General features: G+C 36.0%; 1 protein-coding gene across 1 annotated transcript; it reads right to left on the bottom strand.

Annotated features, from left to right (window-relative positions):
• Positions 1-4,256: 4,256 nt before the first annotated feature.
• Positions 4,257-14,667, bottom strand: LOC138702876 (uncharacterized). The gene is made up of 3 exons (XM_069830245.1): positions 14,199-14,667; positions 7,438-7,677; positions 4,257-6,051 (listed from the first exon to the last, which is right to left on the bottom strand). The coding sequence occupies exons 1-3, from the start codon at positions 14,650-14,652 to the stop codon at positions 5,891-5,893; spliced, it is 855 nt and encodes a 284-aa protein (XP_069686346.1). The 5' UTR covers positions 14,653-14,667; the 3' UTR covers positions 4,257-5,890.
• Positions 14,668-24,742: the final 10,075 nt, after the last annotated feature.

Raw genomic sequence — 24,742 nt, 5'->3', positions numbered from 1 at the left:
AATACTTATTTCTGGCACGGCCATCACGCAATATCAAGGCTTACTGTATTGTTAAGGAAACAATGATGCTTTTTAACATCTGAAAATCAAGCTACGATAAAACATTGAACAAATGTGCATCAGGTGCCACAAGATTGTTTCGACAAGATTGCAGTTGATACTTGACTTAAATTGGTTAAAACTCAGTAATTAGATTCTTACACTCCATTGGTGCATTGATACATGAGTGTAATAGTCATAAAAATTATTTGAAATGTCAAAATAATGCACTGGATTCCGTTACAGCTAAAGAATATCGATTATCCGGTCTACGTAAGAATCAGAGTGAATTGAATAACCGAGAACCAAATTTAAATTATAAACAGATGGTAATTATGGTTGTCAGATTTTGTATTCATGATTGAGGGGCAGTTTGATATACTTATAAACAAATTCTCTGACAAAATATAAAGTCGTTTCGAATTGTGACTACTACCTAAATAATAAAATAATGGAAACATGAAAGTTACAAAATCTGAAAATATGAAGGTTTTTATTTACATTGTTGCTTACCGTCGTTGCTTGGTTGCATAGGCCTACCCTATTTCGCTTTAATAAAACCCTGATGTATTACATTCATTTTTGTCTATATTTTTAAAATGAAAATTATCTTGTCGTGAATAATATTTTGTGTGTATTAAGTTCGTAACTAACGTTTTTGGCCAACTCGGTATATAGATACGACCTTAATACACAAATAACTATAACTATACTGAATCTCCAAGCATTATGAAAACCCTATTTCGCCATGAGAACATATTAGAGCTATCATTTTATCAAAATGGTTGAAAACTAAAAATATGATTGTGAATGTAAGTTATAAAGTGAGTAAATTCTCTGTAACAATAAATTATTCTTAAATATATTGATGCATGTGGAATATGAATTGTCACAACTATGAATACGAAGCTCAAAATTATATATATATATATATATATATATATATATATATATATATATATATATCACGAAATCACGCTGGTCACATAAGTCCAAATATGTAGAGTAGCAGTTGGACTGGCCTGCTGTAAATAATTTTAGACATGACGGACTTTGATCTCTAACAATCGTTAGTTAGGAGGCTATTCATTTACTACGTCGTTTTCTCGAGTTCTGTTGATAAACAGTAACATAACGCAGGCTTAAAAACAATGCGCTAGCACTGCAACTTCCTGCGAAGCGAGTGGACTTTGATCCTCCTTTATTTAAAACAGCTCGCTTTCATTTTCCATTACGGATACGCTCGTTCCGCGATAACAATAAGTCATGTTAGTGTTGTTTATATGGAGAGAAATGTTTTGATAAATAGATGAAAATGACATTTCTGCTAATTTATTACAAATATAGGAAATAGAGTAACTAAATATATAATTGTAATCAACTTGGTAAATATGTATACCTCTCTCTCTCTCTCTCTCTCTATATATATATATATATATATATATATATATACAGGGTGTAATTAAAATGTATGTCTAGGAGCGTATTCCTCTCATAGAGTGGCTGAATAAATGTTATATGGACATTGGTCCGAAAACGCTTTATTTCCTTGTTACAGCTCTTTTTATACATTATTTACATTAATGACGTACATTATGAAATAAAAATAACATACCACGTGGAATATCAATGTTTGGGCCGGCATTGTTGGTGACGTTCTGGTGGGACCTCATGTTTTTTCACCCAGGCTTAACGGAGAAAACTACACAGAGTTCTTAGAGTACACCTTACCTGTTCTGCCACACCATGTGCCGTTAGCAATACGAAGAAATACGTACTTCAAGTACGATGGAGTTCCTGTTCACTTCGGTGTCAATGTTCGTCGATTTCTAAATCAAAGGTTCCGGACCGTGACTGACGGATAGGTAGAGATAGACCAATATCTTGATACCTGCTCTCTCCAGACCTAAACTCACTAGACTTTTATTTGTGGTATCATTTAAAAGAGGTTGTAAATGGAACTCCGGTGTAATATGAAGAGAGTCTCCGAGTCCGTATTTTGGAAGGCAGCGAGACAAAGCGACATTCTCCAGGGATACATCAGCGCATCAGAGATCGAATGCGACGATGGGTTGATGCATGTATTCATGGTAACGGGGACATCTTGAACACTTCCTTTAAGATAGATTTCCATGTGGCATGCTATTTTTATTTCATAATCTACCGCATCATACAATGTAAGCAGAGTTGCAGAAAAAGGCTGTGACAAAGGAAATAAAGCGTTTTCGGACCAATGTATACATAACATTTTTACATCCTCTATGTGAGAGGAATATGTCCCTAAAGTTTCGACATGCATTTTAGTTACACCCTGTATATTGCGGCTCTGGTTCGTATACACATGTGTCATCGGTAGAGTCCTGCGTTTCGTTACCTAAGATCTCCAAGCAACCCGCAACAGTAAGTATGTATGGAGTATTATAACTTGATTGCATCCGAGGCTACTTAATTCAAGTGTGCTGTTCAGTGAACATACGAAAACAAAACAAAGCTAGGCGGTTGGAAATGAGTGCTGCAATAGAAGAATTTGGTAGCGAATATGTCATTAGGAAAGAAGAAAGAAGGAAAATTGTTCATCTGAAACACTTAAAACGTTTACAGTCATTGATTTTGTTGGTTTTATAATAACTATCATTTTAAGTTTGTTAAAATTTTATTTTTTCTTAAGTTTTGATTTATTAATATTTAAATATTTTATTGACTTTTTTATTAAATTATTATTTATTTGTAATTATGATGGAATTATTAATTTTTGTATTTATTTTTATGAAATTTTGCAATTTTTAGATACTTATAAAGCACGCACTCATGTGTTTTAAGTTTGAGTTCAAATTTATGTTTTTTTTTTTTCATTTGTTAATTCCAACCTTTAATTAAATCTGAAGTATCGAGATGCGTTATAATTTATGGATGAATTCCGGGCGCCAGGTAGCCACGGCGACTAAAATTGTTTGTGGCGCTTGAATTGTTTATTGCGTTCAACTTGTTTTAAGACTTCGATTCCTTTTATGTAATTACGACTTACCCATGTCAACAAAAGCGGTTGTAGGAAGAAATTCGAATGTGCTTTTTAAATTAATATCGTTACATTTGTTACGCATCTCAAAATATTGTCTCATGCAATAGCTTCAGAGTGTCTCTGAGAGCGTGTGTTGGCATTGCATAAATATTTAATATTGTTTAATATAGGCCTATATTAGCAAATGTATCTGTATCTGAGCTCGAATGGTTTCCTTATTGAATGTCTGGACGAAATGTGGTGGCTTCTGAAAATAAAGGGGATAGCTCCTGTGTGTGTGTGTGTTTTTTTTTTAAGTTTCGTCTATCCCTAGTATAAAAACCTTGTTCATAAAAAGTACGAAGGCTGAACTTTAATTTTCTATGTTTAATAGTTAAAGTTTTTTTTTTTCATCCCTTAGACTTCGTAATAGTGTACCAAGTTCAATTCTAGTTCAATTTTAATGCATTTGAAGACGAAAAATGTAACAACTTTGTTTAATATGTAGAAGAACTCCAATGTAATTATTATAACCCACATGTACACATGTTCAAAGGTATCTGACCCTACTAATCGATAGTGATCGATAATGTGCTGGTGTAAGTACGGCTTCTTTAGTTTTACTTCTATGAATAGATGGCGAAGATAATAGTCAATGTCAATCGTACATAAATATACCCGCATTATAAAATTCAGTTTTTCATATCCCTCTACTGATTGCAAACCAACACTGGATTTAACTGGAAACCGCTGATATGATCAATTATGAGAATAATTTATGCTTAATCTACATAGTCATTTTCGCAGACATTTTTTAACAGCCCCAATAATGGTGCTACCTATTGAGAACTAGCGGAACTCTTATAGTTCTTCATTTTTTTATATCTTTGGTTCTGAATTATCCCGCAGTTAGAAAGTTCACTGACACGTAGGTCAGATATCTTTGAACGCCAGTGTACATAGCACAATTTTTACTTCTTACTATAAACATTTATTTAAAGCAGCATAATTCAACCATCCGTTAACATTATTTAAGTAATTGTTCAACTAAATGAATATATATATATATATATATATATATATATATATATATATATATATATATATAGTGGCTAATTACAAATTGGGCGATTCATGAAAAATTAAATCTACCACCACTGCTGAGCTAATGGATATAAAATGTGTTGAAGGAAGATGGGTTAATTAACACAATCACAACTACATAGACAAATCAGTTTTATTCCATCAAATACAAAATATCAACACAAGGAACAAACGTAACAACCTACTCTACTCAACCAACCAACGCTACTGGGTTCTATCCACGCACTGTCCTGCATACCCATTCACAGGAAGTCACAAAGAAACGTTGGAGTACTCACACTGCAGTTCCCATAGCAAAACCCTAATTAAATGGACTCCCATCTTGTCTGCCGTGAACAATAACACAAGACAGCGACACATCGAAAGTCATTTTTGGTCTTTATTTTACGGGACATTTATTTTCTTTCTAATGCATGTCGTAAACAATGACACGCGTATAATCGATTAATACCAATATACTTAATCTAATTTCAATTTTTTACGGAACATTTCTTTTCCATTTCATTTGCTGTAAAATGACACTCGTACTATATCGATTAATACTGAACGTCATTCTTATGTTACTATTTTAGGGCGCATTTCATTTGTTTCCATGTCTGCCGCTAACAATGATCGATTGGTGCCGAATGTCATTCATCTGTTATTATTTTATAGTCCATTTCCTTTATTTTCAGCTTGTCTGCCGTTAACAATGACATTTTTGTATATCGATTAATGCCAGAAGTGATTCGTTTTACATCTAAATTCAGTAGCAATGCCGATCAGTTTCTTTAGTTATTCTTCACTGTCGAAGAGCAGAACGTTGTGTATTAATTTAGAGTATATCTTTAATTATTTAGTTCAGAAAGTGAGTACATTTTACTCTTCTGATTATATTCTATATTATTAAATCAAATTTCACTACTTTTATCACTTCATTTATTTATAATTTCAATAAAATCTAAATGCAGACGTGAGTGAGTGACTAGGCTATATGTTTCGGAAATATTCAATAATTTAATGTTACAAAAATATAGCATAAATAAAAAATAAAATAATTATTAATTAAATCAGCTGGCTACAGAATGCATATTGAAATACAATTTTATAATTTGCACTTTACCAATAGCAAAAAATTTAACATGTTCTTCCTAAATACATGTATGTACTGAACTGCAAATTTCTTGTTCCCCCGATAGAGGAAATGAGTTATTGTTATTGTTATGTATTTAAATTAATCCCCCCCATTTTATGAATTAATGGCGCCCTTTACTGTCACTGCTTATTATTTAAACACGATTGTTATAAATTAGAAAGGGTTACGGAGAAGTTTAACGGAATTTAATTTATTTGTTGATAAATTAATTTAAATTAGAACGAAAAAAACCGCGCTTAAAAATTGTGACATCATAAAAAAAATGTAATGCATATTGACTCAACGTGACAGTTTTATTATTATTTAAAGTGTTCTAACTTTTTCCGTTTTTTCAATTTAAATTTTAATAGCGTTGGTTTCCTCTTGCGCTGATCTGGGCCTGATGACTTAAACGCTACATCAACGATCCTCAAGAGTTTATTGCACAACACTTGGCATGGCCTCCCACATCTGTGATTGCAAGGAGGCCTTGCTGCTGCGGTCTGCGACCAATCACGGCCGCTGGATGTCCACATCCACCGCGTTTAATACTGCTTGCTCGTCTTGAATACAAATGAAAACGCTTCACAGCTGCTGTGGCTTTCAGATGAGATGATGAGTTAAGCGGGCGTCAGTCAAAAAGGCGGCACCTCACATATGCTGAAGAGGTGCCTGCCCTTGCACGAGACTTCGGCCCACTTGCCGTCGTCCTGGAGTGCCCAGCAGTTCCTGTTGGTGTCATTCCTCCAGTGCTGCGGCGCGGGTAGGAAGAAGCCCCTGTCAGACGCTTTCGATCCTGAAATTACACGCAAAGTCTATTATTTGTCAGAGTTCCACGCCTATATTATCAATAGAGACTGACTTATCTGTATTAATATTCTGTGAAATGTGTACAGTCCTGATACTTGTGAAATGAGTAATCAAATATATTAAAATTTGATCGGACTTCATATACTTTTGAACATTACATGATGTATAAATATCCATAGCCTGATTATTTTTCAAAATAGTCTGAGTGAAGTTATGTTCGGCGATGTAGATCAGTATTTCTCAGCGTTTGGATTATGAGATCCCTCATTTCCTCACATTACTTTACTGAACACAAAGCAGACACAATAATTGTCCTACCTTCTTTCATTCAGTTCTAACGAAAACATGTTGCCTTTGAGCCAAGAGGAGACGAAAAAGTTCATAGATAATATCAATTTAAAACCAAATCATTTGTTGTTGTTTTTTAGTCAACTGTCCGAAAACAGGTTTTAACCTCACAAGTGATATCAAGAAGACACCATTTATGAGGCAACTAGGCCAGAAGGTAATGGGGTAGGGTGACCAGTTCCTTCCCCCTCTATTGCATATATCGCCGACTAGCTACATATTACACTAATCAGACTTCAGACGCACAAAAAAAATATTTCTCTGACACATCGTCAAGTGAGATGCACTGCCTGATAATAGATATAAATATCGGCCAGAATCTCAATCAGAGGGTACCAAATAATTTAATTGTGATTTATTTAATGAAAAACAGTGGGATATTTACATTTTCATAGAACAACTTAATAGACCTATTAGACAATAAACACCTTCTCCTCTGTTGTGAAAACCATAATTGCAGAAATCAACACAGCACTCAATTCGCAATATGTCAAACTATTGTGTACAATAAATAAACACTGCGTTGCTAGGGAAACGTGGACAGCAGATGAGTGATAATTTCAGTACTATTTGTTTTGGGGCATAGCATACATACGTGTATCACTGAAGATCATTGCTTCCATGCCTTTGAGTTATTCTATCAAACAGCGTCAGACTGTCCTTAAAACTGAACTGATTTTGTACAAGAACCTATTGAGATTTTCCTGGAATCTCTTCATTTACGCCTTATGGCTAGTCTTCTTCTCTGCCTTTCACGTGATGCATTTAGTATAGATTCCAGGCGTTTCTATGATTCTAGATAACTCCCCCGTTTGCTTTGTCCTGTGTGTTGCTTACACTGCAGTCAGAAAACTCATTGATTGCCCCTTGTATAGTACATACTTTTTCATTTAATATCATTGGTTTCACTTGTGTTTGGAAAACAAGGCAAAGCTTTACAATCAGATGGTAGCCGGGTTACGGAACAACGCTGCAAATATGAAGGTCAATATCCCCCCCTCTTATAATCCAGGTAGGCACGTACCGTCGCTGTGGGTGGGGTTCCCCTCGCCGTCCACGTCCCGCAGTCCAAACCAGGCGTACTGCACCCCTGCGGCCCGCAGCAGGCCCGCGGCGAACTGGTTGAGCGCCGGCGTGTTGAGCGTGGCCAGACGGCCGTTCAGCTCGGCGCACTGCATGTCCGCCGTGGCGAAGTCCGTCTGGTTGCGTACCAACCGCAGGCAGGACTCGCTCTGCTGCTCGAAGAGGAAGCCCTCGCTCAGAACTGCAACGTCAATACATCACACTTCTATCAGCTGCGTCTAAACGACATTTCATACAAGTTGAGAGGATGCGAAGGCATTTCTTTCCCCTTCTACTTGCCCTGAGTCCGTCAGTGACAGACTGCTAGCTGTTACCTCTTATACCTGCACCCCCCAAGCTGTACACAGTAGCAAATATAATATTAAATAAAGTATATAAGTGAATATAAAATACAGTGACACAGATGTTTGACAATTACATGTTAGAGTATATTTTTGTGTCGTTCTTACAGTATTTTCAACTAATATAATTAATTACATTTAGGAATGTTAGTTCGTGTTATGAAGTCAGAGGGAGCGACACAGTGCAGATTGTCCCATTTTTGTATGCTGTAGAGTAGCAACTAGCGGTGGAGAAAACATTTATCTTCTGTTGTTCATCTTCTGTTTTTAATGTGCCAGTTAATATAAACAGCAATAAAATTCAATATAAACGGACTTTAGAAATATGGAGTACCGGTAAACACTTTCAGAAATAAAATTTGTCACTATGTAGAAAGTCAATTAGTCGAACGTTTGTAAGATGAACAGTAGCATCTTCCCCTTCATTGATGGTAGGGAGTGTGAGTAGAGGGGAAAGCCTATCAACCAAATTGAAATGGGGTTTAAGTATGTATGTATGTATGTATGTATGTATGTATGTATGTATGTATGTATGTATGTATGTATGTATGTATGTATGTATGTATGTATGTATGTATGTATGTATGTATGTATGTATGTATGCATGCATGCATGTATGTATGTATCTTATCTTATTGGGTTATTTTACGACGCTGTATCAACATCTAGGTTATTTACCGTCTGAATGAAATGAAGGTGATAATGCCGGTGAAATGAGTCCGGGGTCCAGCACCGAAAGTTACCCAGCATTTGCTCCTAAAGGGTTGAGGGAAAACCCCGGAAAAAACCTCAACGAGGTAACTTGCCCCAACCCGGATTCGAACCCGGGCCACCTGGTTTCGCGGCCAGACGCGCTGACCGTCACTCCACAGGTGTATGTATGTATGTATGTATGTACAGTCTTAGGAAAAAGTTTTGTCGCATAGATACGAGGCAGTGCGCATGATTCCTATGCCCTGTACACCGAGAAAAGCACACGGTGTAATACTCTGCGTGTATAGTCGAAGCATTCACATACACGCCAGTAAGTTAAGTTGCCTATATAATAGGCGCTCCACAAATTGATTCTGATTGAGAATTTGCAAAGTGTGGGCTCCGTATTCCAGCTACCTAAAGACTGAAGTTAAAGACACTTTGGGTATATAGTACGCCGAACACAGGTAATGAAACGGATAAAGATATAAACAAACAGGTCTTAGCTGCGTGTTCGTGGAGTACAGTCAACCCCCGACATTCTGAAGCTATACTAGTAAACACATGCTTGAGCAGTGATGTTCATTTTCGTCGTGATCTTTGCAGTGAATAATAACGTGCATTCGTAAGTTACGGAACTTGAACATATTTTACATTGCAAGAAATTCTTTCAATAACACATGACGTTATTGGTGCATGATGTAGTACAAGTTATTCTTATTGTGCCATATTTTTTTCGCATTTCATTAGGATATTGAATCTCGCTCATCACTGAAAACTCACTAAATTTATATGTACTTTTCTATAAATTCCCTAAAATGGAGATTATTTAATTTATTAATTGGGATATTAGCATTGAACTTCATGGTAGGCAACACAAATCCATGCTAGACGTCGGGTTAATATCTTCATAATTTTGAGATTTTTATGGCACTAGTTCTTTTTTTGTTGCGTTCAACACACTTTCTGTGCCTTTTGGTATTTCAGTGTCTCTCAGTACACTGTTTTTTGTCACTTTTACGTTTATTTTACACAATTTATATGTACTGTTGTCTATAATGACAGTAAAAATATTAGCTCAAATATCCTCAACTATGCCCTGCAATATTACACGCTCTGCAATGAACCTTCAATCAGCCACAAATGTGTAGTTATTTAAATAGCCCTAATACGACTAGTAAGGGCAGTGATCGATAAGATTACTCACTATGGCTGCGTTCCGATTATCACTTTCTAGAGGAAGAGGGCTGTACATACGAACATACCTATATCTGCGTAATTGGTGTTCGCTCTCACTAATAACATATTCCTTGGTTCCCGTCCGTGCAAACTGGTCTGTTCATTACACTTGTCCTTCACCTTGACATAGTCTACCAGTTGCTAGAGTAATCACCACGTTCATTACACAGGGGTCCATCAGAAGTGGCAAGGGGAAAAGATGTTAGAGTTACAAGTGTATGACATCTTTCCGAACTGAGGGCTGTTACTAGCGAGTTAACTTGTCCAGAAACGCGCCTAATACTATAGGTAAACCATACTTACTAATATGCATATAGAATAAATGATTCATTTTGTATGTATCCATGACTAGGATTGTTACTATTTAGTATTTTACAAAAGTCTTTGTAATTTTGTGCTTCTCGTGAAGCTTCAATTTATGCAAACCACATTATGCGCAGTGGAGAGTGGCTGCGTGGAAGACAGCTCTTGCCCGAAGGCTGAGACAACTCAAGCGTAATTTTCACATCAGCGCCATGAAATCAGATCATTCGAGCTACTTGCTCGCTTTCACTCATGTTCGCTATAACGAAACGTAGTGGATTCACGATTTGTTTTTACTGGGCTCTGATTCACTCTACGTCATCGCGAATACATTTTACGGTATAAAACACAATTTTTCGACATGTATTTTACAGATATACCAGCTCCGTTGCTTTTATGCAAGTATTTACTTCTCCCACATGAGTGCTCGGATCTCGCGTATTTAGCAATTGAGTGGCTGAATGGAATAAGGGCCCATCCCACTCTCGGTTTGAAAATAACAGGCTTCAGTTAAACATGTAATATTTAGGTAATTAATTAATCCAGGCCCCTACACATTTTCGAGTATAAAGATCGATGTGTATTTTACGCAATACATGCCAATAAATAATGTAAGACTTGTATAGTTACAAAGAGAAATTGAAAAGTGTGATTTAAATACTCTCTCAGTCCATTTGCCCATTTGTATGATTTACACACATATTGTATACATATTTATGATTACGTCTGAAACCTCTGTCATAGGCCTACTTTAAGCTTGTTTTCTTCAAAACAACGCCAATCCTTGTCTAAAAGTTTGTGTTATTGTGCATGTCAGTTGAGAACTCGTTCACGTCGGTAGACCGATGGATAAAAAAATTAGATCAGTCCTTTCATAAAAATGGACTGTGGGATCACTCTCTACAATTAGTAATGCTATAGATGTGAAAATTTACTGGAATTGGGATGGGCCCTTATTCCATTCAGCCACTAAATTTTCTACATGGTCTTCTGACTACATTTAGAATTCCTACCAATACTTTAAGGATATCCCTTCAAAAGTGATGTTTCATTCCTGTCCTCATACTTAAGTCAAACCCCTTGATGTTTATACAGGGACTAAATGCCTATGAAAAAAAATGAAGCTTTTTTACTGCAAACCCAATGTATGGATTATATAACAATTTTTGTTATGAAAACTTATTAAAAATTACATTTTTGTATGAAAAAATTAATTACTTCAGAATGGGTGTACTTAGATTAATGAATTTTGGGATAGCGTTAGATATATCTGAAAGGCTTCATGTGCAATTATTACTTTTTGTTAAAAATTTGTGACAGCTCGTTGACGCCTTGTAATCCAGATTGAAAAAACTGACATTTTTTTTCAATTCTCTTGAGTTTGAAATTCGCGGCAAATTGGCCTGGACCGCAACTGCCACTTAGATCATAACATTGGGCGTTGGTAACAGTGGTCAATCAACTTAGTCCCCCCATTTTTAGTAATCAGCTATGGAGTTTGCTACAGGTGTGGAAAGTTTAGATATCTTTCTTGAAAAAAAAAAAAAAAACATTGGAAATGGGTCGAAATTCAGTGAGTGGACGTGAAGTGGCGGATTATTGGGATGTGGAAGAATGACTTGAGGTAATATCCAACTTTAGCCTAAAATTCATTCCTATAAGTATATCCATTCTGGAGTAATTATTTTCCTACAAAAATGTAATTTTTCAATACGTTTTCATATCAGAAAAATGGTTATATAATCCATAGTTTTAAAGATAAACAAGTTGGGTTTGCAGTAAACAAACTTCATTTTTCACAGTCCCTCAGGGGGTTTGACATAAGTATAAGGACAAAAGTGGAACACTACTTTTGAAGGGATGTCCTTAAAGTATTGGTAGAAACTCTATAAACATAATCGTTATGTAATAATGGCAATGTTATGTCATGGCTATTGAACATTCTACGAAACAACGGTGAAACTAGTGCAGATTCAGTACTGGGTTTCGCAACAATTAAACTTAGCTGAAATGTGAAAGCGTTGTTAAGCGCTGAATGCAGCTGAACGACTTGACGTCAACAGTGTGATTAATCGAGCTCATTGACATACGAGGCGTAGAAAATTCGACCGATAAACTCTGTGAGAAATAGACGGGTGGAGGAAGGTAATCCGCAAGAAAAAACAAATGTTAACATACACTGCATATATACACACGCACAACTTTAGGGCTATTTGATGGTATGACATTTTTAGCAGAAGAGAAGGGAATGCTACTGAGCTAAATGACAGCTGTAAGCAGTACGGGCTGAAGATAAATTCAAATAAGACGAAGACCATAGTTATCGGAAGAAAAATAAAGAATAAAATAAATAATAAAACGGATTCTAAATGACAATGGTAAAGTAGAGCAAGTGGACAGTTTCAAATACTTGGGGTGTATTACTATAAGCAGTAATATGAGCTGCTGTCAGGAAGTCAAAAGGAGGATAGCAATGACAAAGGAAGCTTTTAATAGAAAAAGGAGCATCTTCTGCGGACCGCTGAAAAAAGAACAAAGGAAGAGACTAGTGAAGTGTTTTGTGTGAAGTGTGGCATTGTATGGGGCAGAAACATGGACATTACGAGGAAGTGGAGAGAAACGAATAGAAGCATTTGAAATGTGGATATGGAGAAGAATGGAGCTTGTGAAATGGACAGACAGAATAAGAAATGAAGCTGTTGGAAAGAGTGGGTGAAGAAAGAATGATGATGAAACTGATCAGGAAGAGAAAAAAGAATTGGTTGGGCCACTGGCTGAAATTATACTGCCTACTGAAGGATGCACTGGAAGGAATTGTGAACGGGACAGAAGAAGATATCAGATGATAAACAACATTAAGATACATAATTATATGGATAATATGAGGAGACTAAGAGAAAAGAGGAAAATAGAGAAGATTGTTCTAGGTGGCCGTGAGTAAACTGAAAATTGTTTTGCTTGTTTAATCTGAAAATCACTAGCAGGAGAGTTCGACCGCGATTTTGAGATTCAAATAAGCTTAAGCAATATATATATAGCATGGATAGTTTAACCGTGTAGATGCAGCTATAGGGATTTAATATTTCCATAAGAAATCTATGTATGAAAACAATGAAGGAATAACTTAATCAATGGGTCATATTTAGAAATAAGCAGCTTTGTCAATTTGTGAAACAAGAGAACATCATTTATGGTTGCTAAGTCAAAGTCTGATGTCCTCTTGTTTTGCAAATAATTGTGAAAGTCTACTAATTTCTAAACATGGTCCACTCATTAATTTATTTCTTCATTATTTTATACATAGGTTTCTCATGTCAATTTAAATCCTTATGTTCTATACACATGTACAGGCTATTTACGTAACAAACAGTAAATCTATCAGACATATAGGGTAAAGGTTGGTAATACTGTGATATGAGTAATATTGTGATAGTTCTTTTTGAGAATTTATTACAATTTTACTGAGCGAAAGGAAGATCGGTTTTTTGCGTCAACGTAGTAAGGGAATGTTCATGGACAAGTTTCTGCACAAAACTAGTCCTCTCGCTCAGTAAAATTGTAATAAATTCTCAAAAAGAACTAGGCCTATCACAATACTACTCGTATCACAATATTACCGACCTTTACCCTATTCGTACTAAGCGATTTCAGACTTCATTATCCCTGTAGTAACATTACCTAAATAACGATATTAAATATACAGTATAATGTGTATTCAGTCATAAAATAAGAAACATTTGAAGAGCACAGAGGAAAAACTTGATGAATCCAAACTGATCAATTTTCTGTTTTAAATGTCATGTTAATAGCTCAGGTTATGTAGGTGTGTGTAGTTCAACTGTACAGAATAACAGCCTCGTCATCCAAAAGAAATTTGAAGAATGATAACCCAAAGACAATATAATATAATGGGCCTTGAAACTTTTAACTTGCTCTCCTGTAAAAAAAGTAAAACGTTTTTCCCCTGTACTCTTCATTTGAAATTATCTCAAACTTCTGGAACTGGGGCTGTCTGTAAAGCCTTCCCATAACAAGTATAAGGCACCCAGCTTTTGTTGGAGGCTATAAATCTGCGTTCAGACGCCGGGATTTGAGCCCGGCTCTACTGTAAGCAATTCATACTCACTCTGCGGTCTCTTGGAGTAGAAGTAGTAGTCAGGGTTCTTGGCCCCGACGCTGATGGGGGCGCACCTCTGGAGGAACCTGCACTTGCCGCTGGGCTCGTGGAAGTTGATGGCGTCGCAGTCGTCGGGGCGCTTGTTGCACAGCGCCAGGCAGTGCTGCACGGAGCTGGCCAGGGCCGAGAACCCGGGACCCGAGACCTTGGCGCGTGCCACCAGCTTCGCCCTCAGCTTGACGACGGCGGCGTCCGCGGACGAACCGGCCAGCGTGCACAGGGACAGCGCGATCAGCACCAGACTCTTCATCGTGATCCTCTTCGGTGAACTGCGAGAGCGATTCTGCGGGCCGCCGCCACCGCCGGCGCTATAAATCCAGCCTCCCTCCCGGCCTTCGTCACGCCCGCCTTGCACTGGCCGCGTGCATCTGACAGGTGGCGGGGCTACATGATCACACAGCATTTCTTCTGCTGCTCCTTCTTTTTATCGACTGCCTCCTTCATCCTCTTCATTTATCCTCCTCTTTTTCCTGTCATTGGTAGCTTAGAGATCACCACGGTCGAGGTTCGCGGTTCAAACACGGCCAAGGGCAATGAATCTTTAGCAGGACTTCCTCCAGGAGGGAGACCCTTGTCGTAAATTTAGACACATAAAATAACTCTGTCCCTGTTAGGGGATGGAGGGCTCTAGGCAAAAATAACTGGCAATTTCTCACCAAAGTCGAAATTTGCATGTATAATTTCATGGTCCTACACCAGTGACTTAAGGGCCAGGATGATGACACTACATTCTTATGTTCTAGCTCTACTCTGAATGAATTACATGCTCTAAGCAATGATATTCTATCACAGATGGCTTTATGGTTTGAATCTAATGGTTTTTTGCTTAATCAAGAAAAGACTATCACCATAACTTTTAGCCTAAATTATGTAATAAAAAAGGACAACACACAAAACTGTACCAAATTTCTAGGACTTTTTATAGACTCCAGTTTAACATGGGGAAAACATATCGAATATATATGCACAAAGTTATCAAGAGTTATATATTTATTAAAGAAATTAATGACTTGCGTTTCTCAAAATTATTTAAGATGCGCCTACTTCTCGTTCTTTCAGTCGATAATTCGGCATGCTTTAATTTCTGGGGAAATAGTAGCAAAATTGGGAGTGTCTTGATTTTGCAAAAGAAAGCCATTAGAATTCTATGTCAATCAAACTATCTTGAACATTGTCGACTACTTTTCAAATAATCACAGATATTAACTGTCATAAATTTATATATATATATATATATATATATATATATATATATATATATATATATATATATATATACGACCTAGTTCTTTACACTCGACAAAATATAGACTGCAATTACTCATTAGTAGCCAACATACATGATCATGAAATTAGAAATAGTGAACAAATTAATATTCCATACTGTAGATTACATAAAACTAGTACAAATTTTTCTGTCATGGGGATGAAATTATATAATAAGCTTCCCAGTCAATATTATAAGTTTCCAACCAATAGTTTCAAAACTAGATTTTATAATTGGCTTTTGATTAATTCTTTCTACTCTGCAGATGAGTTTCTTAACATAAATTGTTTTTAATAAATAAAGTTATTTACATTTAGATACAAATATTACATTAAGAGTGAAGTGTTTTCATTAATTTTTAGAGCTTCACATGTTTTGTGTTTTCATTCTAATTAAACTTTACCGTTTTCAATTATATGTGTATTTTCAAATGTATGTTTTTTTTCCCTTCTGTATTGTTACGAGCCTATCAATGTATGTTTAATGGCTTTATAAATTGAATTGAATTGAATTGACATTTCTTTTTTGTTATTGTTGAATTAATACAAGAGGGTGGAAGGGCATTATATAGCGAAATTTATAAACTTGTGCTTGCTATTTGGGAAAAGGAAATTGTACCAGAACAATGGAAGGAGTCCATAATTTTACCTATTTTTAAAAAGGGGGACAAAACCAACTGTGGTAACTTTCGAGGAATATCACTTTTGTTGACGTCGTACAAAATTTTGTCCAATATTCTTTTGAGAAGATTAACTCCGTACGTAGATGAAATTATTGGGGATCATCAGTGCGGTTTTCGGCGTAATAGATCGACTATTGATCAGATTTTTTGTATTCGACAGATAATGGAGAAAAAATGGGAGTATAAGGGTACAGTACATCAGTTATTCATAGATTTCAAAAAGGCATATGACTCGGTTAAGAGGGAAGTATTATATGATATTCTTATTGAATTTGGTATTCCCAAGAAACTAGTTCGATTAATTAAAATGTGTCTCAGTGAAACATACAGCAGAGTCCGTATAGGTCAGTTTCTATCTGATGCTTTTCCAATTCACTGCGGGCTAAAGCAGGGAGATGCACTATCACCTTTACTTTTTAACTTCGCTCTAGAATATGCCATTAGGAAAGTTCAGGATAACAGGCAGGGTTTGGAATTGAACGGGTTACATCAGCTTCTTGTCTATGCAGATGACGTGAATATGTTAGAAGAAAATACACAAACGATTAGGGAAAACACGGAAATTTTACTTGAAGCAAGTAAAGCGATCGGTTTGGAAGTAAATCCCGGAAAGACGAAGTATATGATTATGTCTCGTGACCAGAATATTGTACGAAATGGAAATATAAAAATTGGAGATTTATCCTTCGAAGAGGTGGAAAAATTCAAATATCTTGGAGCAACAGTAACAAATATAAATGACACTCGGGAGGAAATTAAACACAGAATAAATATGGGAAGTGCGTGTTATTATTCGGTTGAGAAGCTCTTATCATCCAGTCTGCTGTCAAAAAATCTGAAAGTTAGAATTTATAAAACAGTTATATTACCGGTTCTTCTGTATGGTTGTGAAACTTGGACTCTCACTCTGAGAGAGGAACATAGGTTAAGGGTGTTTGAGAATAAGGTGCTTAGGAAAATATTTGGGGCTAAGCGGGATGAAGTTACAGGAGAATGGAGAAAGTTACACAACACAGAACTGCACGCATTGTATTCTTCACCTGACATAATTAGGAACTTAAAATCCAGACGTTTGAGATGGGCAGGGCATGTAGCACGTATGGGCGAATCCAGAAATGCATATGATTGTTAGTTGGGAGGCCAGAGGGAATAAGACCTTTGGGGAGGCCGAGACATAGATGGGAGGATAATATTAAAATGGATTTGAGGGAGGTGGGATATGATGATAGAGACTGGACTAATCTTGCACGGGTTAGGGACCGCTGGCGGGCTTATGTGAGGGCGGCAATGAACCTTCGGGTTCCTTAAAAGCCATTTGTAAGTAAGTAAGTATTGTTACCTATAAAATGATGAGAAGTCTTGGAAATACAGATTTTAAACGTCAGTTTTAATTTCTGGACAGACCAAGGGTCATAAATGTAAAAAGAGTACACAAACGAGCTGCTGCCTGTATTCAGGAAGGCGGTGGACATTTTGAACAGTTCTCCTACCAAATTTGTACTACATGAATGACTTTTTTTGTGAAACTTCTTTAATATCTGTGTGTGACAAAACTATGGCATTTTTAAATTTCAATGTTTTTTTTTTTGCATGACCTGCTAATTTTTTGGCTGTTTTTAGAGTTGACAATATGAACTACATTGAAGGTAAAATAAATGAAAACACTGGGAGGAAGTTTCGTTTCGGAGGTGTTTTGAAAGTTATAAGAATAAAATTTCAAGCAAAAGTGTAAAAATTTGTAGGAATGATACCAATTATTTTTAAATAATTTAAATTTAAAAAAAATGTTAATAATTCACACACTCTTAACGCTAAGTATACACACTATTTACAAGGTGTACAATAATCGTACCTTTACTTGCTTAGAAAATTGAAATTTTACCTCGGTGTAACGTTACTCTTAAATTACTGATTAAAAAGTTGTACATGGATAGACAGACTGACTGACGGCACGAAGAAAGCTACGTTATTCGTGTCAGAGCTGTCAGTAGCCCATATAATTCCCTAAAAAGAACCGCAGTTTAATTTCTGCAGGTCCCGCGCCGTGGCATCGTGGTCTAAGGCATCCTGCCTAGGACTCGCTTTACAGATTGCGCGCTGGTTCGAATCCTCATGGGAGAAGAAATTGCCGGCCAGTGTATGGGACCGGTGCCCACCCAGCATCGTGATGCACTTGGGGAGCTACAATAGATAGCGAAAGCCAGCTATAACGGCTGGGAAGATCATCGTGCTAAATACACGATACCTCCATTCTGGTTGGATGATCGTCCACCTCTGCTTCGGCATGTGGGCGTGAGGCCAGCAGCCGGCTGGTCGGTCTAGGCCCCTCATGGGCTGAAGCGCTACGATTATTATTATTATTATAATTTCTGCAGCATAACATCATCTTCTCAATTTTTTTTTTTCGCATGGGAAAACGAGTTTTTAGCAACCTCGGTGCACCACTGTTCTGAATTGTGGGCAGGCTCTGATCACGTGAAGGCTAAGTGCCGAGGTAAAAAGCACAGCAGCCACTCCGTGAGACTGGCTGGCTTGTAATGAATACGGGCCACAGCTGCCTCGTCTTCTGCAAGTCATGGCGAACGCATTCCGCCAGCTGAATACTGACCTCACATTTCAGCGTCTCCGTGACAACGACAAACAAAAGACTGCCACGAAATTGAGAGTTACTAATCCGGGTCTGTGTGAAGTATAAGGTCCGCTCCCACTTAGCGGAATCGAACCGAATCGAAGTGGAACCGAACCGAACAATACTTTTTGTGTTTTGTCATACAAAAGAGGATAATTCTACACCAAGATTTATTTATTTTTTTTGGTTCATATTAATTTTTTATTTTTGTATCAGCTATAGGCCTAACTTTCAATAATAAATTAATTAAGCCGCCAAGAGTGGATATGGTTCATTTGTTTTTTTTTTTTTTTTTTTTTTTTTTTTTTTTTTTTTTTTTTTTTTTTTTTTTCCCACGGGAACTTACGATCTTACCCGAAACAAGAAATTCTGTTTCGGCAGTGGAATAAATATTCTAGCTCATGAATTCTGTTCTGTTCGATTCGCTTTGATTCGACGCGCAGAGCCGCTTTCTGCTATCTTCCATTTTAATACATTGTGAAGAGAAATTCTGTCAGATTCGATTCCGCTAAGTGGGAGCGGGCCTCTACATTGTCAAAGCCGTGTCTGTGACTGACCAGCGCAGCCTTTCATCTAGGTGGCCCAGATTCGATCCTCGGCCAAACCGTGATGGAATTTGTGGTGGACAAAGCAGACATTGCAGAGGGTTTTTCTTGGGGTATTCACGTTTTCACTGGCCTTTTCTTCCACTCAACCAGTATTCCTGGTCGAAGTCGATATCTAATTGAATTATTATTATCGCTTTACGAGGACTTCGGTTGGGAAACAAAAGACATACCTAGTATTATTGTACAGAGTAATTCATATACTGTAGAACTAACACATTTCTTTCTTTCTTTCTTTCTTTCTTTCTTTCTTTCTTTCTTTCTTTCTTTCTTTCTTTCTTTCTTTCAAAACGAATGATGCTAGCACAATTTGTTAAACCTCAAATGTAGAATATCTTTGGGAGATTACTAACCTCTATAGCAAATATTGAAAATGTACCCGACAAACATCAAGTAATGACTAACGCGGTGACCGCTCCAATCGTGCTCGAACGTCCACAACAACCGTGGGTAGCCTAGATCAGTGGTCGTCAGCACTCGCTGAAATGTGCAAAGGGTAAGCGGTGCCGTCCCGTGTGCACCGTCGTGCAGCAGGAAGAGGTAGAGAGCATACCCGCTAGCAACTACGAGTGCACCATGGTGCATTGTGTTTTCCGCGGATAAGAGAGGCTAGCCCAAGGGTGCTCTGCGCTGAGGACCGCTGGCCTAAATGATCGATGTTTGCCTTTTTCACTCACCAGAGATCCAGTTGTTTCCAATTTGTTTACCAGTACCAGTATTGTATTTCTTTGGGAGGAATTACGAACATCAAATTCTCTCTGGTATGCCCTTTGAGTAGCTGTAATTGAATTCGTGACCCAGTATTGTTTCACAAGGAAGAGCCGTTGATTTAATGTGTACTGCATTTTCAGTGACTAAAACAAAATGTCGAAAACAGCTGCCAACAAAAAGGAATAAAGAACAAACATCTGCGCATCTCATGACAGGGAATCAAAACTTCTGCTTAATTTGACGCTAAAAACTGATCATTAAGTGAATTTCCAGTCGAATAAATAAAGAATTTTCAACATTTGCTACAGAGGTTAGTAATCTCCCAAAGATACTCTACATTTGAGGTATAACAAATTGTGGCTAGCATCATTCGTTTTGAAAGAAAGAAAGAAAGAAAGAAAGAAAGAAAGAAAGAAAGAAAGAAAGAAAGAAAGAAAGAAAGAAAGAAATGTGTTAGTTCTATATAAATCACTCTGTACAATCATTCAGCTTGTTTGTCTAGGCTTTGAGTAAACTATCTGTTGAGAATGAATTTGAGAAAATATCATGTTTTATACGTCTGAGATGGCAATGGATTAGACAGAAGTTTGGTGCTCCTTGCACCAAAAGAAAATTATAATATCCTAACAGGTTTACGTGTATTTTCTGACCCGGTAAATATTAGTGACAGCCTCCAAATTTTTACCTATTTTACTTCAAGATAAGCCCACATGCAATAGACCTAATCAATTTTATTTTACTTGAATTTAGAATGTGTCGTTAAATACTTTTATGAGACCCAATTTAAAGTTGATTTTTATCTACATTTATAATAAAACTGATATTTTTCTGTTAATATTATAGCTTATAGGTAAAGGTCTCAGAATAGATTCTGACAATGAAAACATCCAAGGATAATAAAGAAGGCCATGGTATCGCATATAGGCTAAAGAGCAATAAGTTTACTGTTTTAGTGTATTTATTAATGTTGTAAAATAAAACTGTATGGATAATTTAAAGTTGACTAAAATAAAATAATGAAGTGAGAATGTCATACCAAACTTATTCAGATTTTTTTAGAATTAATCTGAAGAGAAAACCTTTTTACCCGTCCAGGTTTTCTGAAGTCCTAGGAAAGCAATACAAATTTTTCTCGGGAATACTCACGAACGCTTCTGTCCCAGTTCCCATATTTTCCGCTCTTGTTCCTGCTTTGTCCATCTCACGAGATCTAGTCCTGCAGAGACATCTGCAGTATCATTCGGCCGTTAAACTCGTTGCCTGGCTGTAGTTTCGCGAAAGTTTGGGTCGCGTGCCACACAAAGTTGTCGTGAACTTGTTTAACAACTTGTTATCGCAACTTGGAAAGAAGAACAGAGAGACAAGAAACTTTGCTGATTAGTTCTAAATGAATCGCAGAAAAGTAGCAGAGGCACAGCGGAGCTAGGAGGAAAGACAGATGGAGATACAAGAAAAGAGCAGTAAATAAGTGAATAAACAAACAAATAAATAAACAATAAGCATAAATAAATAAATAGCTCAGAAAATAAGTAGGCTAAATAAATAAACAATAAGCATAAATAAATACATAGATAAAAATAAGTAAATAAATAAATAAACAAATATACAAACAAGCAAATAAATAAATAAATGCACATATAAACAAACAAGCAAATAAATGTAGAAGTAAATAAATAAAGAGCTAAGAAAATAAATAAATAAACAAATTAATAAACAATAAGCATAAATAAATAAATACATGTCTAAGAAAATAAATAAGTAAATAAACAAACAAACAAACAAATAAATACACAAATAAACAAACAAATAAATACACAAATAAACAAACAAGCAAATAGATAAAAAAGCAAATGAATAACTACACCAATAAATAAATAAATAAATAAACAATCGAACAAACAAATAAATAAATAAAGAAGTAAATAAGTTTTGAACAAATAAATAAACAAGTAAATAAATAAACAAATAAACAAACAATAAAAAATAAACAAACAAGCAAATAAATACGAAAATAAAGAAATAAATAAGTAAGTAAATAAATAAATAAATAAAGAGATAAATAAATAGATAAATAAATGGATAAATAAATAAACAAGCAAATAAACAAATACACAAATAAACAAAAATTTAATTAATTAATTAATAAGTAAATAAGTTTTAAATAAATAAACAAGCAAATAAATAAATTAATTAATACTAGGAGAGGTTAGTTCAAGCTGCAGAAGGCTTCAAAAGTAGTCTGAAAATGAAAAATAAGAAGGTGTTTAAGAAGAGAGTAAGAAAAAGATTAGTGAAAGAAAAAGAAAAAAATAAGTAAAAAAATAAAAAATGAGAAACGGAGATAATCAATGAGAGAAAAAAAGAACTGAAATTAGGGAAGAAATAAAAAACTACAAGAAAGTCAGATAATGCGAAATTAATGAAAATGGGGAAATAAAGGGACTAAAAAAATATTTATACTGCATTTATTAAAAATGTGTAAACAAAAGTATAAATAATTATTGCATCTCGACTTCATAACTCGTTTTCCCCTTAAATTGCGGTCCACCACCTGGAGAGTGGTTGTACATTGCGGCCCACGCAATGTGTGTGTATGTCTTGGCCCTGGCAACATTTTCCTTCCCATTTTTCAAACTAAGGACTGCCTACGTATGCGTAGGTATGGTTAAAAAAAGTGTCATGTGTATTCTTCTCGTCAATAAGTTGAAAAATTAGATCTTCTCATCAGTGAGTTAAAATATAAGATTTTCATATCATTAAATAACTAAACAATATTTTCCTTCAAATAAAATAAACCATATCACTTTTGAACGGGTAGAAATTTATAGCATACTGATTCAACGAATTTAAGCCTAGTGGTCTGGTACTTACTAAGCTTGGTACTTAAAAATTCGTGCTTCCCGCTTACTTTTATCCTGTTCTTCGATGGTGAGCTCCGCAAAAGTATGTAAGTGCCACATTGAACTCCTTTTAAGATTTCTATCAGAAGATATATGATAAGATGCGTTTTTGGCATTGCCAACTTAAATCTAGTACTAAGGTTTTTTCCTCCAGAAACAACTCTTAAGTTGATCGATAGAGGGCCGCGATGTAGGCTACGTACCTTGCCTTTTCGTTGAGGCCGCAATTTACGCTTTGCAGATTGTTTACCTGCTAGTGGGGTCGCAATATTCGTTAAATTTTGTTCACCTTATCTTTTTGTCACTAATATTAGTACAGCATATGTACTGCTGTCAGATAGCACACGAAAGAATTGAAGCTCGTTCGCGCGCTATTTCTTAAACATGACATCGCACAACCAGGCAAAGTGTTGAAGCCGTGAACATGCAAATCTGGCAACGACCCGATAACCCTGCTGGTTCGGCTGTCACAGAGTGAACTTGTTAGCTCCACAGACCGTGAATGACAGCGGTCCAGGTCAGTTGAAGTGTGAAGTCGCGAGGCGTGGTCGATAACTTGAGCTGTCATCTGTCAATATCCTGATGAACATCATTGTCCTTGAATGAGAACTATGGAGCATTAGCACTGGCATGTTTACTTGCCGTCCAAAATTTGTCATGGCTTTTTATTTTCTGGTCTGCTCTTCTTTATCTCCACATGATGCAATTGTTTGACAGACATTGTCTGTCTTCTGTTCCTCCTTCCTTGTGACGTCATCGAATGAAATCACATGTCCTGTTACATCATTGTCCTCTCATCTATTAGTTACTAATTCGTACAATAATAGAATTTCTATTGTTATTACCATCACTATTATTATTATTATTATTATTATTATTATTATTATTATTGTCAAATAGAATATTATTATTATTATTATTATTATTATTATTATTATTATTATTATTGTTTAGTCAACTGTCCGAAGACAGTTCTGAACCCAACAAGTGATACCAAGTAGGCACCACTTTTAAGGCAACTAGGCCAGGAGATAATGGGGTAGGATGCCCAGTTCCTTTCCCCTCCATTGCAGACATCGTCGACTAGCTACAACATTATTATTATTATTATTATTACTATTATTATTATTATTATTATTAGTAGTAGTAGTAGTAGTAGTAGTAGTAGTAGTAGTAGTAGTAGTAGTAGTATTGTAAATTAATTGCATTCAAAATTTAATTGTTTATTCTGTATTATTATTGTAGCACTTGTGCTGGGCTATCATTGGCTCATGGCTGTTGACCAGCAAATTAATATCATAATAAAATAAAAAATATTATTACTGTATCATTATTATTATTATTATTATTATTACTGTATCATTATTATTATTATTATTATTATTATTATTATTATTATTATTGAGATCTACGAGTGTACGATAATGAGGTGTTTAGGACAATATTTGGGGCTAAGAGGGCTGAAGTTACAGGAAAATGGAGAAATTCACAAATTCACACAACGCAGAACTGCACGCATTGTATTCTTCACTTAATATGATTAGGAACATTAAATCCAGACGTTTGAGATGGGCAGGGCATGTAGCACGTATGGGTGAATCCAGAATTTGAAATGCATATAGAGTTTTAGTTGGAAGATCTGAGAGGAAAATGACTTTGTGGAGGCCGAGACGTAGAGAGAGGTGGAATATGATAGTAC

The sequence above is a fragment of the Periplaneta americana genome, chromosome 7 (genome assembly GCF_040183065.1).
Source record: "Periplaneta americana isolate PAMFEO1 chromosome 7, P.americana_PAMFEO1_priV1, whole genome shotgun sequence".
Lineage (NCBI taxonomy): Eukaryota > Metazoa > Arthropoda > Insecta > Blattodea > Blattidae > Periplaneta > Periplaneta americana.
This window is presented reverse-complemented; position numbering and strand designations above follow the sequence as displayed.

Excerpts from the sequence above, each read along its gene's own strand:
- LOC138702876 (XM_069830245.1), bottom strand. The coding sequence starts at position 14,652 with ATGCTGTGTGATCATGTAGCCCCGCCACCTGTCAGATGCACGCGGCCA. Across the intron at positions 7,678-14,198 it reads CTACTCCAAGAGACCGCAGA|TTCTGAGCGAGGGCTTCCTC; the intron begins GTGAGTATGAAT and ends TTGACGTTGCAG. Across the intron at positions 6,052-7,437 it reads GAACCCCACCCACAGCGACG|GATCGAAAGCGTCTGACAGG; the intron begins GTACGTGCCTAC and ends GTGTAATTTCAG.